Consider the following 23075-nt stretch of genomic DNA (forward strand, 5'->3'; position numbering starts at 1 on the left):
ATATGCAAAGTAGAATCCAGAACATTCACAATACCAGATTCCCTTGTAATAGGGTTGAGGTATGTGACTTTTGATGGTCAAACAGATGTGCCATAAAAGAAGGAGACTGGAAGTGAGCAGTGTAAGGAGACCACTGCTCACCCAGAAATCTGTGTCTGACAAGGCACATTAATCTTCAAGATTGGCAGTGGCAGAGTTTCTGGCATCCAGTCCTAACTGTGTTTGGTGCTCAAGCTGTGGTGGCAGCAAAAGAAGCTCCGATGGTGTAGCTGGGCATTGTCGTTAGCTGTGGAACTTCAGATTCCCACTGCTAACGGCTTCTGGATCCCTCCACAAGCTACTCCTACTATCCTTAAGAAATTCTTTTTTGGTTTGAAACAGATGGGATTCCAGTTGGAACTAACAGCCATAACAAATATATCTTCTTAGTAGTTTCTGCAGCCACATTCCTTAATGCAAGTTCAACCTTGGTTTCCTCACCTGAACAGGAGGTGGTTACGATACATATTGCCTGAGAACTCTTCCAGCGATACAACTGCATGACTGATTATGGGTCACAACTATTTTCATACTGGCTTTAATAAAAGCATGAATAATTTCTGCAGCCTCATTAGTCTTCATTACTAATTAATCAAAAATTGAATATTAATAAGCACTACCCATTTTACAATAATTATTTTGAGTTAGAAAGACTTATGCCACTTAAGCACTTTGGGTCTTCCAAGCCCAGAAATGCACGAGAGAAGTGGTATTATTTGTGCACATAATTACTCATTTCATAAGAATGCCCATAAAACAGTTCTGCAATACACAGCAACCATTCTATATCACACAGCTTATGCATGACTTAAAATTAAATATTTAACTTTTAAGACAGGCTGTAAAGTTTTCTTTGTAATGGCAGAACTATAATTTATTTTAGTTTTTAAGTTCAATGTGTCAAGAATCAAGAAAACCAAGACTAATTCTCATGGCCAATTATATCTACTATTTTGTCATGTCATGTGTCGGGGTAATATGTTGCCTGTGCGTGTTATAAGAATTAATTGTATAATAAAAGGCTTTAAGTGATCACAAATGCTATTACCCCCAGCTTTTCTAAATGATGCATGGGAATGACCTCTGTATGAAAGTGATGATGATGCAGGGGTACCGGATCACTCAGTCAGTTAAGTGTCCGACTCTTGATTTTGGCTCAGTGATGACCTCAGGGTCGTGAGATCCAGCCTCCCATGACTCCAGTCAGCTTGAGGTTCTCTCTCTCCCTCTGCTCCATACCTGCCCTAGCTTGAGCTTGCATGCGCTCGTGTGTGTGTGTGTGTGTGTGCATGTGCTTTCTTGCTCCCTCTCTCAAATAAACAAAATCTTTACGGTGTTGTTGATCCTGAATTAAAGCCCTTTCAATCAGACATCAAAAGAAGAAATAAGCAAGTATAATATATACATATATATATATATTTTCTTCCAAATTCTATAAATGTTAAAAATACAAGAAGGAATGGAGTGAAGAATAAAACCCTGGGGAAACTAATATTCAGGGAACTGGTGAAGTAAAGTGAGTCAGGAACATGTAGTGAGGGATTGCAACAGGACAGGGAATAATGTAGGTAAGGAGATGACAATGTTTTAGAAGCTAAGGAAAGACTGTCAGGTTTGGTATTAAATAAATAAATAAATAGGTGGCTAAAATGTCTCCACCTCCCAGCTAGGCCCCCTCCCTCAGTTTCTTGAGACAGAGCAGGGTTTGGGGGAGATATCAAAATTCTTTATAACCTCAGGATGACTGGATGATAACTTTGTGTGTTTAAAAAAAAAAAAAGACGGAAAAGGGACTGCTCCTTATGGCTAACTTCAAGAGAAAACTGGGTGTGATTTTCTACAATGTACTAACCACCACCCTGCCCAAGAATTTAGATAATTCCAAAATTTGGAAATCACCTACAGATGATTCACTAAATCTCACAGGGCTGGGGTTTTCTAATGAGGCTTCTCATTTTTAGAGGCATAATTTAAATTTATTTAGTAAATAAAAGTACTATAAAAGACAGGACATATTTGAAAAATCCTTTTTAGTTTCTAAGGTTTATTTATTTTATTTTATTTATTTATTTATTCATGAGAGACAGAGAGGCAGAGACACAGGCAGAGGGAGAAGCAGGCTCCATGCAGAGAGCTTGACGTGGGACTCGATCCCGGGACTCCAGGATTAGGTCCTGGACTGAAGGCAGCATTAAACCGCTGAGCCACTCAGGCTGCTCCTCTTTTTAGTTTCAGACATCGAAACAACAGAGTATGAGGCTAACAAGATACATTTTTCTAGCATCTACTAAATGCCAGGCTCAGGGCAAAGAGTTTTATATATTTTATTATTATGTACTTAAGCCTCTTGGCAGATCTGTCAAGAGCCATCCTATCCCCATTTTACAGATGAAGAAACTGAGGCTCTATGGGGCTAAGTAAACTTGCTAGTAATAAGTGGCAAAGAGGCAACTTGGGTTTGTTTGGCAGTGCAGAAGACCTCTTACCCATACTGAGCGTTGACGCTGTAGCGCCCCCAAATCTGTTCAACTCTGGCCAACTTTAGAAGCACTAAAATATGAACTCTTAATCAAGCAAGCAACCTATCTGAGAAAGTCCGCAAACTTCCATAGGAAAGCCACCAGTTTTAAAGGAAAAATGTTTATTTAAAATATTTGTATAGGGATCCCTGGGTGGCGCAGCGGTTTGGCGCCTGCCTTTGGCCCAGGGCGCGATCCTGGAGACCCGGGATCGAATCCCACATCAGGCTCCCGGCGCATGGAGCCTGCTTCTCCCTCTGCCTGTGTCTCTGCCTCTCTCTTTCTCTCTGTATGACTATCATAAATAAATAAAATTAAAAAAAAAATTTAAAATATTTGTATAGACAGTCCTGAAATAAGGTTTCTGATGGTCTCAGACATACTGGAAAACCACAAGTGAAATGGGCTGAATATAACTAGTTTTAAATGTTGAAAACTACTAGGTAAAATTGTACTTTTTGTTTTGAAATATGTTGTTTCAGTGATTTTTAAAAGTTGCAAAACTCTGAAGAGCTGTGTTACCAAAGAATGCTCAATTCGAGCTTCTGGGGTCCAGCAGTGTCGAGGACCTTATATGAACAGGAAACCTGGGTTCAAACCCTACCTCCATCTTCTTGGCTTTGTGAACTTAACCTCCCTGAGCCTTGGTTTCCTTAGGTATAAAGGAATAATAATTATAACATTGTGAAGAGACTACATAAGATAATTATATGGAGCATTTAGCAGAGAGCCTGGTGTGGCTAATGCACATGAAGAGAATCTGAATTATTTTCTGAAGAGGTGAGAGCACTATATTTCTACTCATGGTATGTGTCAAAGTCCACTATTATTTATAGGTATTGTGATAATAATATTTACTGGACATTTATTATATGCTAAGAAGAATTAAAGCATAAATGGTTTTACTAGGCTTTAAATCATTGAAATCATTATTAAGAAATTACATCCCCCTTCCCCTCCTCCCCACATAGAAATGATACTTTGTTCAAAATTTATCATGACATACAGGCACTATTTGCCTTCTCTACAGACCCCACCCACAAATCATGGACCTGAAGACTAGGTCCATCTTTTCGTGTTTAAGAAATGACTGACCTTGGTGGCCGGGGCTGTTCCACCAGCATGGGTTCTGGAAGGTTGACTGCTCTCAAGGCTTCTTGCTTTTTTCTTAAAAATAAAAAATATTAGTTTCAATGGGGGAAACCACCTTAACAATAGACAATGCAAATTTTCATATCCATACAAATATCTTCTCAAGCAAATTTCAGACTAATATACTAGTAAGCATACAAAAAAATAAATATATTTTTACATTTTTCTTATCTTTGCTCCAAGACTATATAAACATTGAAAAGGAAGAGGAAGTTAAATAAATCTCAATTGCTCAAGGGTCAGTGATTTTGGAGACCTGCAAAAATCCTCACATAGGCAGTTGCCGTTTCCTCCATGGGCCACTTCCAGAAACAACATCCCTTGATAAGTGGGTGCTTTCTCTCTCACCGTGCTAGAGACTGTGTGTTAGTACTACCTCTAGAGTGGGTGATTTAGCAATAAGTATCAAAGATGTAATTCTACTTGTAAAAATCTTAGAGAAATAAGAAGAGAGAGCATAAAGCCTTTTTTTCTTCAAAGATATTCATCATAGTATTATCACATTAAAAAGCTGAACACAATATAGGTAATAGTAATGAATGTTTACTGACTACTTACCATGTGCCAGGCAATTATTTTATTAGAATAATACAATGACAGATAATAATAGAGTAATAATGCTTTAGTAAGAGTATCTATTTAGAGCATTACTGCAAGCACTGTAAGTGTTTTAAGTACGATGTATCATAACTTAATCTTCATAGGAACTGATACAGAGCTGGTACTATTGTTATCCTCATTTTATGGGTGAGGAGACTGAGAAATGGAGAGAGAACATTAACTCAGCCATCATCACTGCTGGTTAAAGTCTGCTTCAGATCCCATTCTCTTACTTGCCTGTATTGCTTCCCCCAATAGAGGATTATTTTATGGACAGCTACAGGATGAAATATCATGTTCAGAAGAACACTTCATTAAATGAAAACATATTATTCATATTTTATATGAAGAAATATTACCTTATAAAATAGTATGTATAATATGATCACTGAAGTTCATTGAGGTTATTTTCTGATGGTGCAGTTAAGAGCGATTTTTAAAAATCTTCTTTGTCCTTTTTTTGTATTTTCTTATAAAACTAGACCACCATTTCAATTGATAATAGAACAATAAGTGGAGGGCAGAGAAAAGGAAAGGTAAAATATACAGCTTTTTTCTCAACAAGGCCTTGATATGTCTCTTATGAAGATCCATATCTCAGAGAGGCAAGTTGACAAACTATACAGTTTTATAATGTCAAATGGTGAGACTATGCTCCGACAGCTGTCATATGTGTAAAACGCACCGTAAGCATTGAATACAGGAGGGACAGTACTGCTGGTACATAGCATATTAAGAAGTTGTATGTCTATATAATGAAATTTTTAAAAATATATAATTGAGAGCAACCTGGTTTAATTCTTTAATATTTAGCAAGATTTATATGCTTGATTTTTTTTTTTTTTAAATGCCTGCCATCAAATCTTGAGCCAAAGCCTTCTTTTCCTTCAGGGGAAATATCACCTCTGCAAGCAGAAAAGTCAAAACTTAGCTTATTGTCCTCAAAGTATCATTTTTACATGCCCATGGCTGACCACATTTAGAGCACTTCTGGAAGGTCACCAAAGCAGCAGGGTGGACACATGTTAATGAAATGGGTATCCAAGAGGCCTCACGGTCATTGACTTAAGGCTCCCAGACATCACCTACGGACTAAAATCTCTCCCAAGCATACATGCAGTGCCATCGGCCAAGGGAAGAAGTAAGTAAGTCTTAGATAAATGGGATAAAACTAAAAGTGGCTGTGAAAAAGCCAGTATTGTGACGGCAGTATGGGAGACGGTGAGCAGGAGTAGGGGCAGAGGGAGAGGGAGAAAACGGCTCCCACTGAGCAGGGATCCCGACACAGAACTTGATCCCAGGACCTTGGGATCATGACTGGAGCCAAAGGCAGACGCGTAAGCAACTGAGCCACCCCTACACCCATTAACGATCAGAAGGGAAACCATCAGGAGGATAGTGCCCCTCATCCCCATCTGTCAGGTCAGGGGCTGGCTGAGTCATCCCCTCCTCCCAATTGAACATGCCACAGGGCCTCAGTCCTACCAAATGACAGAGAACATGTGATCTCTCCTGCAGTCCTAAATATAAACAGGCCCTATTTTCATGGACTATGAAGCCACACCTACTTTAAGCAGCCTCTCCTACTCCAAAAGTGGTTCAGAGTCTGCCAGTCAAGAGACCCCCAAAAGAGGCACCACATGCTTGAGCAGTGAAATTCAGTGACTAGAATTAGATCACTTCTATCTGCAGTTGTGGAAAGGTATGAAAAGAATGAATTACAGACCATTTTCCTACGTCTGCCATAGTCCACAATAAAAATTGTTTATTAAAGGAGTCAGAACTCAAGTCTTAAAAACTGTTTTCAAAGTATCAGTGAAGTTCCACGAGCCTGGCAAAGACTTGCTATGTCACTATATCCTAAAATCTCAGAAAAATCCCCCTGTGGAACCCAGCAGAGCAAGGTCCAGAAGGGTCTTTGACATCTGGTGCCAGACCAGCAGGACCTGTTGCTCTGGCTCTCACAGGTCTCGCTCAATAGTGACACAGCAGAGAGTTGCTGTGAGACACAACTCTTTGCTGTGTCACTATCTCCTAAAATCTCAGGAACGGTCCCCTGAATGAAGCCTTATGTCATCCTGAGACTTAGTGACCACAAAGAAAGGTGCCAGGTTCCCTAGAATGAAGGCTCTATCTTTTGATATGTGCGGCAAGAATCCTGGCTCCCCCAAATGCCTACTGAGACCATAGGCAAAAGTATGCATGTGTCTAAGCACTGTTTTTCTCATCTGAAAAAAAGAATAACCACACCCATACCTACGACAGAGGTCGAGAGGATCAAAGGAGATGAGGAAAGGTCTGTGGCCCATACATTGGAAATCCCTACTCTGGAGAGACCCAAAGTTCTTGATCAAGCAGCAATGAAATAGACTGATCTCCCCAAGGGCAACCCCAACAGGCCTCGTTTTAACTCATGAGGAATCTTTAGTGGCTGTTGAGAGTTTTCCATTAGCCTTTATTATTTATATAATCAGGAAAAAATTATTTCCTTTCATTATAGAAAAAAAAGGTGATTTTTGTTTCCTTAGGACTAGCCATGATTCTAATAATGGAGACAAGTTATTTGGGAAGAGTTTGATCCTTTTGAGGTTTGCTTTAAGCTTTGTTAGGGGGGATGAAAGCAGCCTTCAGAGTAGGACTAATTTTTTTTCTTTTTTAAATACAGGGAGGATACCCTTCTGAGTACCCAATGATTCTGACAGGAGGGAATGCATCACACTCCTAGGTCTGCATGAGCTCTGGGGATTACACAGAAGGTGTAAGTGTGATACACCTAACCCACAGCCAGACATACCGGGATTACTCACTAAGTGCTGGCTAAGGGGGGCCCAGGACTACTTACAGGGTTAATACTGAAAAGCCTCCCTATTGAGTGAGGCCTGCCAGCAGCAGGTCCTGCTGGTCTGGCATCCGATGTCAAAGAACAATCCCTTTTGGACCTTGCTCTGATGGGTTCCACAGCTGCTGGCATTGTCACACAGGTCTTGTGTGTGTGTGTGTGTGTGTGTGTGTGTGTGTGCGCGCGCGCGCAGGGAGTGAGGTGGTAGTGATTCAGGGTCAAAATATTTGCAGAAATAAATATGACCTCGATGTGTTTCTTGAGAGTAGCAAAGACCCTTTTGAGGCACTACAAGGTGTCAGATGTCAAGACACCACAGGGATGATTTCAACAGTTTTGTTGCACATTTAAATGGTGGCAGAGTGCCTGGAAAGCACTAAAACTCAGTATGTGAACAAAGAAGTAAGGTCAGTGATCAGGCTTATGAATGAGAAAAATTTAACAACTCAACTTCAAAACTGCTCAAACACTTTCACAGGAAAGGAAGGAACTTAAGTCTGTAAGCTGGGCCACATGCTCCTTTCAAGTACAAGTGCATTTCCCTTTTACACTTATGAAGTTTGTACATAAGGATATTTGGATTTAAAAGTGTAAGGAAGGGGCGTCTGGGTGGCTCAGTCGGTTAAGCATCTGCCTTCAGCTCAGGTCAGGATCCTGGGGTCCTGGGTTCAAGCACCGCACTGGGCTCCCCACTTGGCCAGGAGCCTGCTTTTCCCTCTCCCTCTGCCTGCCACTCCCCCTACTTGTGCTCTCTCCCTCTGTCTCTCCCTCAAATAAATAATATCTTAAAAAAAAAAAGGTGTAAGGAAATTTAGATTAAAAAAACAAGGAGGGCTTCTACCCTGAGCAACTAAAAAACTCCCAGAGAATAATATGAAACAGTGGGTTTCAGACATTGGACACCAGGCAGCATGGGATGTTTCCTGACAGGGAAATAAATGAGTGAAGGGAGGCTTAGGAGAAGGCTAAGAAGAAGCTTCCAGCCTGGAGAAGTTTCCAGGCTGCATGAACACGGAACATGGAAGAGGAACCCAGGAAGAAGCCATTGATCTCAGGTTGAGGAGGTAGAGATGGGAATTCCACAGACCAAGGGGGCTTAAGCGGTTCACAGGGAAAGCACCAGAAAGAAAAAAGCTGCAACAGAGAGCCCCAAAGGTCTGCATGCGCATCCTGCGAAGAAACCCCACATCTGGGTAAAGAACACCCAGAAGGAGCAGAGGTATAATCCAGAGGGCTCCCACAGATCAGGAATAGAGTTTGTCCCCAGCAGTCAGAATCATTGGTAGAGTCCACAGAAGGACAGGACAGTCCACCTCTAAAGGCTGCTCTGTTGCAGCCAAACAAAGCTTAAAAGCAAACCTCAAAAGATTAAGCCATTTCCAGGTAACTTAATTGTGTCCCAGAACATAGTTCGAGGAAACTTAAAGCACCAGTGACAATAAACAAGCACCCAACTAGATGAAGCTCACATCTGTTTGACATCAAATAAAAAGCTACCAGGCATGCCTAGAAGCAGAAAAAAAAAACACCTTATTAATTTTCCATAGGTAGGAAAATAGAATGTTCAAAGAGCATGGTATCTTGATCGCAGCACTGGCTACAGGAATCCCTACGTGTGATAAAATGGCATAGAACTACGTACACACATTGTTCCAATGTCAACCTCCTAGTTCTGATATTGTACTATAATTACCTAACACGTAACCAATGCAGGAAGGATACAGGGGACCTTTCCACAGTATCTTTGCAACTTCCTGGAATCTACTTATTTCAAAATAAGAAGCTTTTCAAAAATAAGTTAAGGAGGGACATGAAAGACATTTTCTTAAAAATCACCCAAATCAGACTTCTAAAGATAACAAAATGCAATGTCTGAGATGAAAAATACACTGGAATTAAGAGCTGATGAGGTATCGCAAAAGAAAAGACTGGTGAATGTGGATTCATAGCAATAGAAACTAGCCAGAATAAAACAGCGAGTAAAGACTAGAGGGTGGGGAACAGAGGGTCAGGGGGCCGAGGGACAACCTGAAGCAGCCAATCTATGTATAATTATCATACCCTCTAAAGAAGAGGAGAGAGATGGGAACAAAACAAAATAGATGAAGAACTAATGGCCAACACACTTCCAAATCTGATGAACCCGTCAATCCAAGAAGCTCACCAAATCCCAAGTAAGATGAAGGATTGGGTATGAATAAAGGGGCAAGTTGGTTTTTAGATGCCCATTCCTGGGGGATCCCTGGGTGGCGCAGCGGCTTAGCGCCTGCCTTTGGCCCAGGGCACGATCCTGGAGACCCGGGATCGAATCCCACGTCGGGCTCCCAGTGCATGGAGCCTGCTTCTCCCTCTGCCTATGTCTCTGCCTCTCTCTCTCTCTCTCTCTCTGTGTGACTATCATAAATAAAATTAAAAAAAATAATAACACATATTAGATGCCCATTCCTGAAAGGCTTCCCAGGATGATGAAATCTACCTGTGGGGCAAGAGCTCTGTCTCATGCCCCAGCTGACCCAGCGCCTTCCCTGCAGGGAGAGGGTCAGAGTTTCTACAGCCACAAACCCAGTGATTCTTTTCTCCCCCCAAAATGCAGGCAAATGGGGCACCGGGGTGGCTCAGTGGGTTAAGCTCAGCATGGAGTCTGTTTCTCCCTCTCTCTCTCCCTCTGCCCATCACTCATGCTCTCCTCTCTCTCTCCCCTCTTTGTCTCTCTCAAATAAATAAATAAATAAATAAATAAATAAATAAATAAATAAATAAAACCTTTTTTAAAAAATGCAGGAAAATGGAGCTGGTCTACTTTTCTACCAAAGTAACAGCAGATATTCAATCCTGGGGAGCCCTTACCAGAGCAGGCTAGGGGATTCTTTAGCTCAGAATAGTCTATAAGCAACAGATCAAATATTATATGTGCCAAAATTTTTGAGCACATAGTTACACAAGCAAGAACTTTTGTGTTAAACGAGTATTGGAATCCTCAAAGGTTCAGTGTGGCTGCTGGCATGCTCAAATAATTTCTCAAGATACTTTTGAAATATCAAAACTGTTTGTTGAACTGTTTTTGGAAACAGCAACACATTCGATTATCCTTAGATGCAAAACAAACATTTATCCTCCAAATGGAGACTTAAGTCTTTGAAACTCCCAAAAGTTAACCAGATTCACACGTGATAATTATGAGAAGGCTATTGAACTGGATGACATTGATTGATTTGAGGGAGAAAAATCCTGAGGAAGAGAGAAATTCTTTGTGCTCTGATGATAACAGTTGAATTCGTTTCAACATTATTTGACCAACAGAAAAACATCTTAACTTTCTATATTTTCAGGTTACCAGTGGATTTCATTTTATTGATATGAAGCCACCATTTCCTTTCCTTTTTCATACCTCTTGCAAATGGATGCTTTTAAAAATCACCATAAGAGGGGAGGAAGGGGGAAAGGATGGAGGATTAAGAGTATACGTGTCGTGATGAACACTGAATGACATATAGAATTGTTGAATCGTATTGTACACTTGAAGCTAATAAAACGCTGTATGCCAATTATACTTCAATAAAAAAAAATCAGTATATGGAAGCTGTGGCCAGAGAATAACTGATAGTTTTTTTCTCTTTCTTAGCATTTTCCAATCGGTGCATTTTTAGATCAGTGGTTTCTTAGACTTGATGAAATGTAGTGGTTTTCAGGATGAAAACTCTCATTAAAATATATGTTTTGACATATTTGTTAACAAATCAGTTCCATTACTTAATAGTTACCCTATAAAATGACAAGAAGTATTGTGTTTCCACATGAAAACACATGCTAAATTGGAAAATAGTATCTAGAAAATGATTGTCTTTCAAAAGGGTACGCAGATTCCCCAACACTAGCAATTACAAAGCTTGACTTTTATCTACAAATGTTCCTTTATACCATGGTCGTAAATAGTGTACAAATAAGTACAAGTTGCCTTTATTACCAAAGGAAGTATAAATAAATGTATGCTAGCACACATGCAGTGCAATAAATAGGATTCGTTTGCCCCTGGGAAACACTGATAAATAAGTCTTAGTGAATAAATCTTACTATTAACTCATTGCATGGAAATTCACTTATTGAATGAAATGCCTCATGCACAACACTATGGTAGCTGCACTTCGCGGAGTTTGGTTATATTCTAATTAGTCAGTACCCACTCATCATCTTCAAGCCAACTCAAGTCTTTCTAGTCCTGGGGTGGCTGCCCTGACCAGCAGCCAAATGCTATCCTTCTGACTCTGAGTCCTGCTGTGACTCAGCTTCCCTCTCTGTTGCACATCCTACTCCCCAGAGAGGGAATAGCTGTCCCTACTCTTCCTTACATTTCAGATTCCTGGGACTGGGAATGATTTACTCTTTTTTTAATTCATTTTTTTAATTGAAGTATGGTTGACACACACTGTTACATTAGTTTCAGGTGAACAACATAGTGACTCAACGGCTCCAAATGCTATGCTGGGCTCCCACAAGTGCAACTACTGCTTGTCACATGCACTCTCATGAGTGCATTGACTATATATTCCCTACGCTATGCTTTTTATTTATGTGGAATGACTTAATCTTACTTCCTAAACTTCTTCAATGAAAAGAAGGTACAACCCAAGGAAGAAAGATGGAAAGAAGAGTTACAAAAATGAACAACAGTAGTAAGAAAGTTTTTGATGTTGGCCTTACATTGAATTCTTAAGATTGGTAATTTTATGAATACTATTCAGAAACTAGTTAAAAGGATAGACTGCAAAAAAAAAAAATTTAATTCTGGACTTCCCTACCGAATACCTATGTGACCCTGGGCAAGTTATTTAATCAAGCTTTGCTTCACTTTCCTCATCAGGAGAATGGGATTATTGTAAAAGGGGTATTTGTGTGTGTGTGTGTGTGTGTGTGTGTGTAATTGCTATACTTGTGTGAGCTATTATTCTCAAATGCTCTCAGGTCGACAGAAAAACAGTGCTACATAATTCTCTTCTCCTCTTGTCAAACTACCTCTCACTATGACATTAATAATTTATATAGTCTCTCTCCTAAGAATACCTGAAATTTCAAAGAGGAGCCAGGGGAAGCAATGTTTACCTCAAAGGTTAAGGAAGCTGCTAACGGTGGGATTACAGACAACAACAACAAGCCAACTGGGGAAATATGATTAGATGGTACCTCCTTTATTTATCTACTCAATAAGATTGCCCCTTCAGGGGTGGGGATGGTGTGTACATCTAAATGTCTTTAAACTATATGGCATGTTTTAGGGGTATTTTTTAAATTCACACATGTGTGTACTTCTCAGAAGAAAAGGTCAGTTTTCATCAGATTCCAAGGGGACTAAGAACTAAAAATAGTTAAGAATCCTTGCCCTCTAAGCTGCCTTAGTGCTTAAATCCTTAACCCTATCCATATCTAAGAGACACACTTCTACTCAAACACGCACATGTGCGCGTGTGCACACACACACACAGACACACGGTGGCAGCAGCCTCGCTCTGGAACTATCTCTTAGAGGTTCCAAAGAAAAAAAGGCTCATGTATACGAGACTTCTCTTTTTAAGGTCTAAGCAGACAGATGCACGGATTTAGTTCTGATCACTGTTAAAAACGCTCTCTTCCATTATTCTTTTTATTATCTGATGCTGTTTTCTATTCTTTCCCTTCTGATGAAAAATACATATTTAGAACAAAGAAAAAAGTAGAAATAAGGCAATGTAAACTACTCAAAATCCTGCCAATCAGGACAGCTACTTTCAGTTATTTTTCTCTTTTGTAAATACAAAAACATGCACAAGATGTTATAAATACATTATGTAAGTGAAATACATCATAAGTCTGTCACCATTTTTTTTTTTTAACCTAACACTCTTCTCTGTCATTAAATGTTATTTGAAGTATGGTGTTAAAGATGCCTTGGTTACAATATCTGTGTCATAACATCATCAATTCATTACTGTTGTACATGTTTCTCTCCTAGCTTGTTATTATTATTATTTTTTAAAGATTTTATTAATTTATTCATGAGAGACACAGAGAGAGAGAGAGAAGCAGAGACATAGGCAGAGGGAGAAGCAGGTTTCCTGAGGAGAGCCTGATGTGGGACTCGATCCTAGGACCCCCCGATCACACCCTGAGCCGAAGGCAGACACTCAACCACTGAGCCACCCAGGTGCCCCTCCTAGTTTGTTATTATTATGAATACAGTGATGAAGGTCCTTGTGCCATCAAGCACACTTCTGATTATGTACTTGAAGCAAATTCTTAGACTTGGAATTTCTGGGTCTTTTAAAAAACGTTTGTTCATGAGAGACTCCTAACTCTGGGAAACGAACAAAGGGTAGTGGAAGGGGAGGCAGGTGGGGGGATGGGCACTGGGTGATGAGCACTGGATATTATACTCTATGTTGGCAAATCGAACTTCAATTTAAAAAAATGAAAAAAATTAAAAAGTTTTGCTTATTTACGTCTCCCAGTTATTTTACATTTTAAAATACCATTTATGTTTTTATTAAAGGAAAAGCTTAACTATATATTTCCAGTCTTATAATTTGGAAGGTTTCAAATATTTGAAGATAATGTATACAAGAAGTCAAAATCAAGCCTCTTAAAATACACACACACACACACACACACACACACACACACGCACTCCTAACATGCTAATTTACAAAGACAAAGTTAAGGATGTACTACAGCAAAGAATTTCCTCCTTTAGCCACTGGGCGTCCCCTGAACTATATGTTTAGCATTCAGGCAGCTATCACACCTAATACCTCAGCAAGCTCTTTTCCTTATGGCAGGTAGTAAGAACATTCATTATCTTTTAAATGCGTTATTTTAAAATTCAGCTTCCTATTCAGCTTTCATTATTCAGTGAAATAGATGTATGGTTTCAGATGTTAGGGAGTCTACTCAGTGTTTTAAGAAAGCAGGCAAAAAAGTAAGTCACAAAATTATATTCAGCAAAACAATTTTTATCTGAAGTACTAAGTGAAACCAAAATTGGAATGTGAATTTGAAAGTATTTTAGCTCTCAATTTCCCATAAGAGAAATGTATTTGCTCAAAACCATATTTGCAGATTTCAGATTCCAGTGTGATATATTTCTGGAATGTCCTAAGTCCAAAAAATTCTGCTCCTTGAGCTCCAATTAGACCACTCAGGAATCAGAGGCTTGATCTACACAAGAAAGAGCTCAGGGATACAAACTCTGATGTGAATAACCAAGTAGGAAGCCTGGAGTCCTAATGATTAAGATAAATATATGTTTAGAATTCACTCCTGAGTTCTTTCCAAATCATGTCTTTCTTACCTAAAATTATTCAATTAACCAATGAATCCATTTACCCATAAACAATTGGCAAACAATCTGAGAAATCCATAATATGTGATGCATCTTGGCCACACTTATCTTTTTGCATAAATAAACACAGATTTCAATGTCCTTTTTTTCTTCTTCATCAGATATACATTACTTAAGTCGTTATACACTGAAGAGTCATCAGTGCATAATCTCCACTTACTCAGCATTCTCACAATCCTAACAGTAACAACTCTGAAGGGGACAAACAAAATCCCAATCCACAATCAAAGGCTCTTCCACAGCCTCCAAAATTCTGCAATTAGCAGCCTAGACCTTTCTTCCAGTCTTCCCATTGATGACACTGCAACATCCAGGTCCCTCTGCCCTTTTAATTGCTTCTCCTTTGACGTGTTCAACGATTTCTCCTTCCTACCTCCTACCTCCCCCCGCCACAGGCATTTATTAACATCTACTTTTGGTTTCTCCCTTCTCTGTCTCTACCCTCTTTTCTTCTGTAATTTCAACCAAGACTGTTGGCAGTGAAGGTAAGAAAGAAGATAGAATGGGAGCTTGAGCCATTTCAAAGGAAATATTTTAAAACAGTTTATGATGAGGAAGACTAAACTAATCTGTAGTCTAAGGAGAAGTCATTAAACAAAGAGTAAAAGAAAGAAGGAATAGCTGCAGGGACAAGGTCCGAGGAAAAATAGGAACAAAGCTGCCTACATGAGCCATGACTCTAGGAAACTGCCACACTTTTTAATGTGCTGCAGAGTCGTGCTATCTCCAGAACATGGCAGAGCAGAGTTGGGCCAAGGGGCAGAGTGAGGAGATCATCTTAAAAGAAGAAAAAAGAATGAGACCATAAAATGTTTATCCTTCTCTGATTGACTTATTTCACTCAGCATAAATGAGTGGGAAATAGGGAAATATCAGGAAGGGAGACAGAACATGAGAGACTCCTAACTCTGGGAAACGAACTAGGGGTGGTGGAAGGGGAGGTGGGCGGGGGGTGGGGGTTACTGGGTGACGGGCACTGAGGTGGGCACTTGACGGGATGAGCACTGGGTGTTATTCTATATGTTGGCAAATTGAACACCAATAAAAAATAAATTTATATTAAAAAAAGAAATAGAAAGAAAGGAAGGAAGAAAAGAAAAAGAAAAAGAATCAAGAAAGAAATGCTTATGTGTGCCAGGCACTGTGCTAAGTACTCTATAAGAATTAGCTCAGTGTTACTCAAAATGTGCTCAGAAGACTATTGACATAAGAGCCATCTGAGGTAACTGGTAAAAACAAAATTAAAAAAGAAACAAAAAAGACAAAAAAAAAAAAAACCTGTTTCGTTGACCCTACCTTAAATCTGCTAAATCAGAATCTGTGAGGATGGGGCCCAGGAGTCTAAATTTTTCATATTATCTTTCATATTATCTAGGTAATTATTGGGCATGTTAATACCTGAGAACCACTGTGTTATTTCATGTAATATCCTGGAAAATTAGGAATAGAGGGTTTTTTTTTGTTTTTTGGGGTTTTTTTTTGGAATAGAGGGTTTTTGATATTTTTTATGACAGTAACACAGTGCACTACACATTTGTTAATAAGCATTTTGTAGTAAATGATTTTGTAGCATTTTGATCGAAACATACAAGACTTGAGGACGTCAACTTTCCATTCGTTTTGCTTTCACAAAGGAACTGTTTTTAAAAGGCTACAATAAGCAATTATGCACATTGTTGTACGATAAAATACTGTTGACTTTGTGACAAGAATCATACATTTGTCAATCCTCAGATGAAAGAGGTATTTTGCTATGGGCATGATTTCAAGTTCTTTCTCTTTTTAAAATCAGTCATGCCACTATCCTTGAGAAGCTAATAAAATCTAAAGAGAAGAATGAAAAATATATACTTTAAAACAGTATATTTCAGGAATAATAATATTTAATCATTCTGGTTTTAATATTTAATATTTAAATATTAATAAATATTTAATATTTAATCATCAGGTTTCCAGGACTTATGACTTACTCCAAAGCCAGTAAATTTAACTTCCATTCAGTTCCTTTGCTATTTTATTAACATTTGATTCCAATTCCATGTGCCATGAGGTGCAATCTTTCAGAGACAATTTTGGTCAGACCTAAGGTCTTAGGTAAATTCCAAGTACAATTATGAAGGGCATAGTATTCCTGAATAACATAATGTTGATATATTTATAGGCTCACTGATAAAAAGTACTTGTTTTTATTAGCCATTCCCTATCCAATGGTATAACAATTTTATATCACAGATGCTTGATCTAAAAGCACACTATTTTCATATTCTTTACTAAAGCTGTATCCTTAGCTTTGAATAAAACAATTCATTGAATGATGATGCATAAGGTCTCTACTTTCTAGCTATTGTCATATGTTTCTGGGTATTACACATAGCTTTTTTTTAAACAAAACAAAACAAAACAAAACAAAAAAACTACTGAGCTTAATGAACTACCAAACTTCCTTCTTTTTTTTAATGGGAAAGGCCTTGCAATAATCAACAAAAGAATTTGTATCCTGTCCCATCCCATGGTTAGAAATCAATAAGGGGGTTGACTTTTATTGCCGTGAAAGCTAAACCAAAATGAAAACAATAATTAAATAAGACATTCCAGGAAAAAATTAATAAAGAGAAACATATATAGGCACATCTTGACAATTTTTTAATTTGTAAGAACAACAACAAAATTGTATATGCGCTGAGGCAGGGAAAAGAGGGTTTCTAAAAATAAATTTAGGCTTCCCCAGACAGCTTTACAACACAAAAAGCCAGAAAAGTCATGGAGCAACACGTATGGAATTTTGAGGGAACAGAACTGCTAGCGAAGGATGTTGTACAATTTTGTATTCATTTCTGTGTGAAGCCAGCACCAAAGTATGCTTGGATCCACAGAGACTCAGAAAATCATCATTCACACTTCCTCCCTGAAAAAATTATGTAAAAAATATTCCAGTCAATGAAAAAATGAATCAAAATTTAGATAGAACTCAAAAAAAAAAAAAAAAAGAATAAGAAGAAGAAACTACAGTCCAAAAATCTCTGGAGCTTCCCTTAGTTTCACCTGCCACAACAGCCATGCAGTTGGATTCTGGGCTTGCTGCTGGGATAGGTGTCTGGGTGAGCCAGGTGGGACTACTCTCAGGGCACTTCTTTGGCTTTGCCTCTTTCTGGGCACTGGGACATGAGCTTGTGCAGCCACAATAAACTCCCCACAAGTAATACAGACTCTCTTGTCATGACTCATAACCCCTTAAAATGATGTGTGCCGTACTAGTCTTCCAGAATTTTTTAACAACAGCTACACCACTTGCTTGTGGGAACATTGTCCCAGAAGACATTTTGAAGAAATATGTGTTTCTCCCTCAAAAAAGCAACAACAAAATAAAAACCAGATTAAACGCCATATGAAATGCCAAGATATCCAAATCATGATTTTCTTAAAAATCACATACAATGATGACTCTTTTCAGTTGAAATAGATTGATCTTTCACGAAGCACGTGATTTACTTTTTTTTTTTTTTCCAGGCCCTCCTAATGATGTTTCTTTGTTATCTCGGCTGAAGCATAGCATATACAGAGAGAAAAGATGTAGGGAAATAGGCCAATATGGGAGTAGTAGCCACCTCTATAAGTGCTAGAATTCTAGATGATGGCATTTTTTCTTTAAAGTCTTCAGTATTTTCTCAATTTTCTTCAGTGATTATGTTTTTTATGCTGCATAAAAAGTTGCTAAATTTAGGGGCTCCTGGGTGGCTCAGTTAGTTAAGCATCAGACACTTGATTTTGGCCCAAGTCATGATCTCAGAGTTGTGAGGTCGAGCCCTACACTGGGCTCCACACTAGGCAGGGAGTCTGCTTAAGATTCTTTCTCTCGCTCTCCCTCTACCCCTCTTCCTTGCTCACTCTCTCTCTTTTTAAAAAAAAAAAAAAGTTGCTAAAATCCATATATATATTAAGTATGAACACATGATATCATCATATTAATTTAAGAATACACACAAAATTTCACAGCAATAGTTACAACTAAGTGGTAGATTAGGTAACATTGTTTTTCATAAGTACATATTGCTTCTGAATTTGAAAAAAGACCAATTTGGGTGCCCCTGGGTGGCTCAGTCAGTTAAGCCTCTGACTCTTGGTTTCAGCTCAGGTCATGATGTCATGAGTCATCCTGGGATCAAGCCCTGAGTTGGGCTCCATGCTCAGCAGGAAGTCTGCTTGGAGATTCTCTCCCTCTGCCCTTTCTCCTGCTTCCACTCTCTCTCTCCCTCTCAAATAAATAATCTTTAAAAAATAATAAAATAAAAAAATTTAAAAGACTAATTTCATTAAGAGAAAAAGTAAAAAAAAAAAATGTTGGAGTCATTCTATACTTCATGCATTTTAGAAGGAGGAAAAGTGAATACTGGAGAAAAGAATGCCACCAATGATATTATTTATGGTAAAGAAAATCAGCCACATATCTTTTCCTCTAAGGCTCAATTTCTATTCTCTTCTCTTTATAGCTCCCTTCCTGTCCCCCTAAAAATAGATCTATTATTAAATTTGAGTTCTTATAATTGGCTCTGTAAGATTGTGCCCATCTCATGCTTTAAATTCCATTCCTCAGGCCTTGACTGAAATATGTTGCTAAAATGCTCACTCCTCCAGTGAGGCCAGATGTGTTAGACAAATACTTTAAATAGATTTGACTGCAGCTTTGGAAAGGCTTCTCTGTCCCAGGGTTTTTAAAAGAGCTGATGTTAAATGTTTTCATTTATCTTTTCCCTGCTCTAGTCATTTTATCTTTGGCTTGTTAGTGCATGCAACTGTTAATTCTATAATTCCTCTACATCTGAGGAGGACAGAGCCAAATTCATAATGACTCGTATAAACAAATAAGTGAATTTGTTCTCCTAGACACTTACTCCAGTCATTTCTCAAGCATTTGTATTGCAAATGCAACACAGCAAATGATATTTTAGTTGTAAGAGTCTGTTAAAACTGCTGCCAGCTTCTTACGATCATTAGTAAAGGGGTCAAATACCAACCAAGAACTACTTTACTATTGCAAGAGAGAAAGAACTTTAAACTGGAGCATTCATCCCCAGGTATTTTTATATACGACAATATAATAGTGGTTTTTACCTCACCCTAATCACTTTTTCTCCCAGTTATATCTTCCCCAAACCCCCCTATATGCCCTTTTCCTTGCACTTCCAAATAAAATGCAGCCGAGTAATACAGGGAGAAAGATAAAAATGCCAAGGAGCACCCCTAAGCATAGAAAGCACATTTTCAAACTGACTTTGTTTCAAAGGCCTGGGTTTGTCCATGGAAGCCTAACCCACATGTATGCACATGCTTAGGGACATGTTATTTAACCTTTGGAAGTATATACTAGTCTGAAACTGGATGACCAAAACCCAAATGAAGCTTCTAAATCTTATTTCCTGTTCAAAAGAGCAGTAGGAAATGAAATACTTGGGAGAAAGGATTAGTTTCAGGAATTTTTTCTCTGGTAATTTTGAGGAGAGAACATGGTAACCAACCGTAGGCAGGGCAGGTAACAAATCCGGATCACACATGGTTTTATAACCGGGCACCTAAAGGCTAAAATGATGCCTAATGCAAGATGGTTCCTTGAATTCTCTCCAGGGCCACAGTATCTCCCCAGCAACTAATTTGTACGTGACATAAAGAATGAGAGATTCCTTGGAGACAGGCCATATTGGAAATATACCTTGACTACCAAGTCATCCCACCCATAGGCCTGTCACCCTAGCAAATAGATATGGACAGAATTGGGTGAGATAATAAACAATTTTCAATCTCTGACTGCACACATCTCTACAGTGATTCCTGCCACGGCAGCAGGGGAAAACCTCTGTTCCATCTTCGCTTCTGCTGGTTGAGACGGGGCGAAACAGACCACCGTGTCCCAGCTCGGGACATGTACAAGAATTGTAAATCTGAACTTCTCAGAAGTGTTATGAAACAATACCAGAATTCCTTGAATTGCTGGTAAAGAGAAAAAAAAATTCCTTCTTCTTTTTCTTGAGGTGGAAGTTCAGCCTTTGGTTTCAAACTTAAAGTACAGCCTGCCTCTACTAACACCGAAATCTCAAATTGTCCCCTGGCTGCATCTGTAACAGGGCTCCTTACTCATTCTCTCAAGCCCCTTATAAACATGGAAATAAGGTACTTTATAGTCTAGACATTGTTAAAAAAGAAATACACCTAGCACTGTGCTAGCAGTCGTTGCCTAAACCAACAATGTTTGTACATTTAAGCTGTAATATTTAAGCTTTCAAGTAATAAGATAATTAGTGATACACAAACTCACCTACTATTCACTTAACCACATTAGAAAAGATTTCCTTTTTGTGTATAAATAGTTTACTAATAGATTAAAAAAAAATTTTTTTTAAGATTTTATTTATTTATTCACAAGAGACACAGAGAGAGAGAGAGGGGCAGAGACACAGGCAGAGGGAGAAGCAGGCTCCATGAAGAAGCAGGCTCCATGTGGGACTCGATCCCGGGACTCCAGGATCATGCCCTGGGCCGAAGGCAGGCTCTAAACCACTGAGCCACCCAGGGATCCCCTAATATTATTAATTAATATTAATAGAGAATAACATCCAAAATCATTATCTCCTAGTCTGAAGAATAAAGAAACACTATAGTTTTCAAATAGTAGATTATTTGATAGATAACTTATCTGGAAAGATCTGGTTTTACTACTGTTTCCACAGAATTGATCCAATAGTCTTTCTCTCTTCCTTTTGTTTATGAACCTGAACAATGGGTTAATCCAGGCTCTCACTATCTTTCTTTCATAGTGCACTCTCGTGAAAAAAGATTTCCTTTTCCCCTACAGCATCTGGTTTCCTCCTCTAAATCTGCCATGGTCACCAACAAAACATTTAAGGTTCAGCAATTCCTATAGGGAAAACACCCTCAATAACTGGCTTCTGTTCCTAAATAAAAGCTCTTTCTAAAGGTTCTTTCCCCGGGAGCACTTTATTTTTTTTTTATTAATTTTTAATGATTTCTGCTTATATTCTTAAATCAAATCTTAGTGAAGACTAAATTTGCCAATGTTCCAGTAAGGAGCTCTACACAACCTCATTATCTGTTTCAAGTAGAATTCGTGATTAAAAACCAGAGAAATGGAAAGCCCGGTATTGCGGGAATTACCTCATCTGCTCCTTTCTTTTCTCCTGACTTGGAAGGTGATCCACTTGTTTTTTCGCTGACATGCTATAAAAATATAAAAAGAAAAGAAAGAAAGATAAGGTTTAAAAGAAGGAGGTAACACAAGATAATATAATAGTGACCTTAATCCCAAAGGGCTAAATATGTAGCTATAAAAACAGGACCCCTTTAATCTTCCTTCTGAAAATGCTGATAATTCTACACTGACATAGGTGGCTCTCAAGAATCAAGAGAAGCTACAAACATTCATTTGCAATGTAGAAAGTCAGTCTCTAATTAGCCAGACTCAGATCTGATGGTGATTCCAAGGCGGCATCTCGTCTCCTACAAAATGCCTCACACAATTTTAAAGCCCAAATTGCCAGCGTGGGAGACATGTGGTTGCTCAGGGAGATGTCATGTCTAAGGACCAAGCTGAGCTTCAAGCCATATTAAGCCTCATTTCAGCATGGGCTCAAGGGAGGACCACAGATTCCAAGTCCACCGTCGTTTCTGATGGTTCTGGGGAGCTCCCCAGAGTTGTTCCATCCAAGGACTCACCAATGCAGAAAGATACACCCTGAAGGGAGACCATACCCGCAACTTCCATTTACCATGGCTTTAGGATTTCGTTATGTCCAGAAACAGAATTACTTTTCTCACCAGATCCGTGGGAATGAAAGCAAGTATTTTTATGTGGTACATAAAACCTTCAAGTAGATCACATGCTCATTTGTCTTGATGATAAGATAAAATGAGCCATAAAATTTATTGAATTTTTTTTGAGAGAGAAAAAATTATGTTCCTGAAAAAGGTTACAAAGAATTGCTTCATTGCACATTGTGGGATGCGCAAGAAAGTGGAGGGAAAAAGAACCTAAATATAAGGAAATAAAAACTCCCCATTGGGATCAATCCCAACCATCTTCAGTTAAACCAAAACATAAAACCCTACTACATTACCTAGAGCAGAATCATAACGTGGATATGTGAATCAATGAAATTATTTGAATTAAGAAGAGTGGTAGTTACAGTAATAATAATAATAATTTATACCATTTGTTATTATTTATTTTCATACACATCCTTATTTGATACAAAAAAAGAGGCTTATGTGATTTTTAGGGATGAAAAAACAGAGTAAGAAGAATTCAGTGAGCTCTCATAAGGATACATATCTACCACATGGGAAAAGTTTGCAAAGCAGGTTTTCTGACTTACATACAATATGTTGTTTGTCACTATACAATGCTAAATAGAATAAGGTAATATTTCCTTTAGTCATAGCAACATATATTTTAATTAAAACAAGAGCCCAAGAAATATCAGACACATGGATGAAACCTTTCATTAAGAGTTCTCTGTATGGAAAACTAGGAGGAGATCACTTTCGCGTG

General features: G+C 38.5%; 1 protein-coding gene across 36 annotated transcripts in view; it reads right to left on the reverse strand.

The window, feature by feature from the left end:
* The window catches only part of CAST (calpastatin), a 111135-nt gene that overhangs the window by 75551 nt on the left and 12509 nt on the right, over nt 1–23075 (reverse strand). For all 36 annotated transcript variants that reach the window (XM_072736710.1, XM_072736720.1, XM_072736708.1 and 33 more), the window contains exons 2-3: nt 21683–21745; nt 3654–3725 (exon numbers count right to left, since the gene is read on the reverse strand). In XM_072736710.1, coding sequence (XP_072592811.1) covers nt 3654–3725; nt 21683–21745 — 135 coding nt within the window. The remainder of the gene's footprint in view (nt 1–3653; nt 3726–21682; nt 21746–23075) is intronic.

Source organism: Vulpes vulpes, chromosome 14, assembly GCF_048418805.1.
Source record: "Vulpes vulpes isolate BD-2025 chromosome 14, VulVul3, whole genome shotgun sequence".
Lineage (NCBI taxonomy): Eukaryota > Metazoa > Chordata > Mammalia > Carnivora > Canidae > Vulpes > Vulpes vulpes.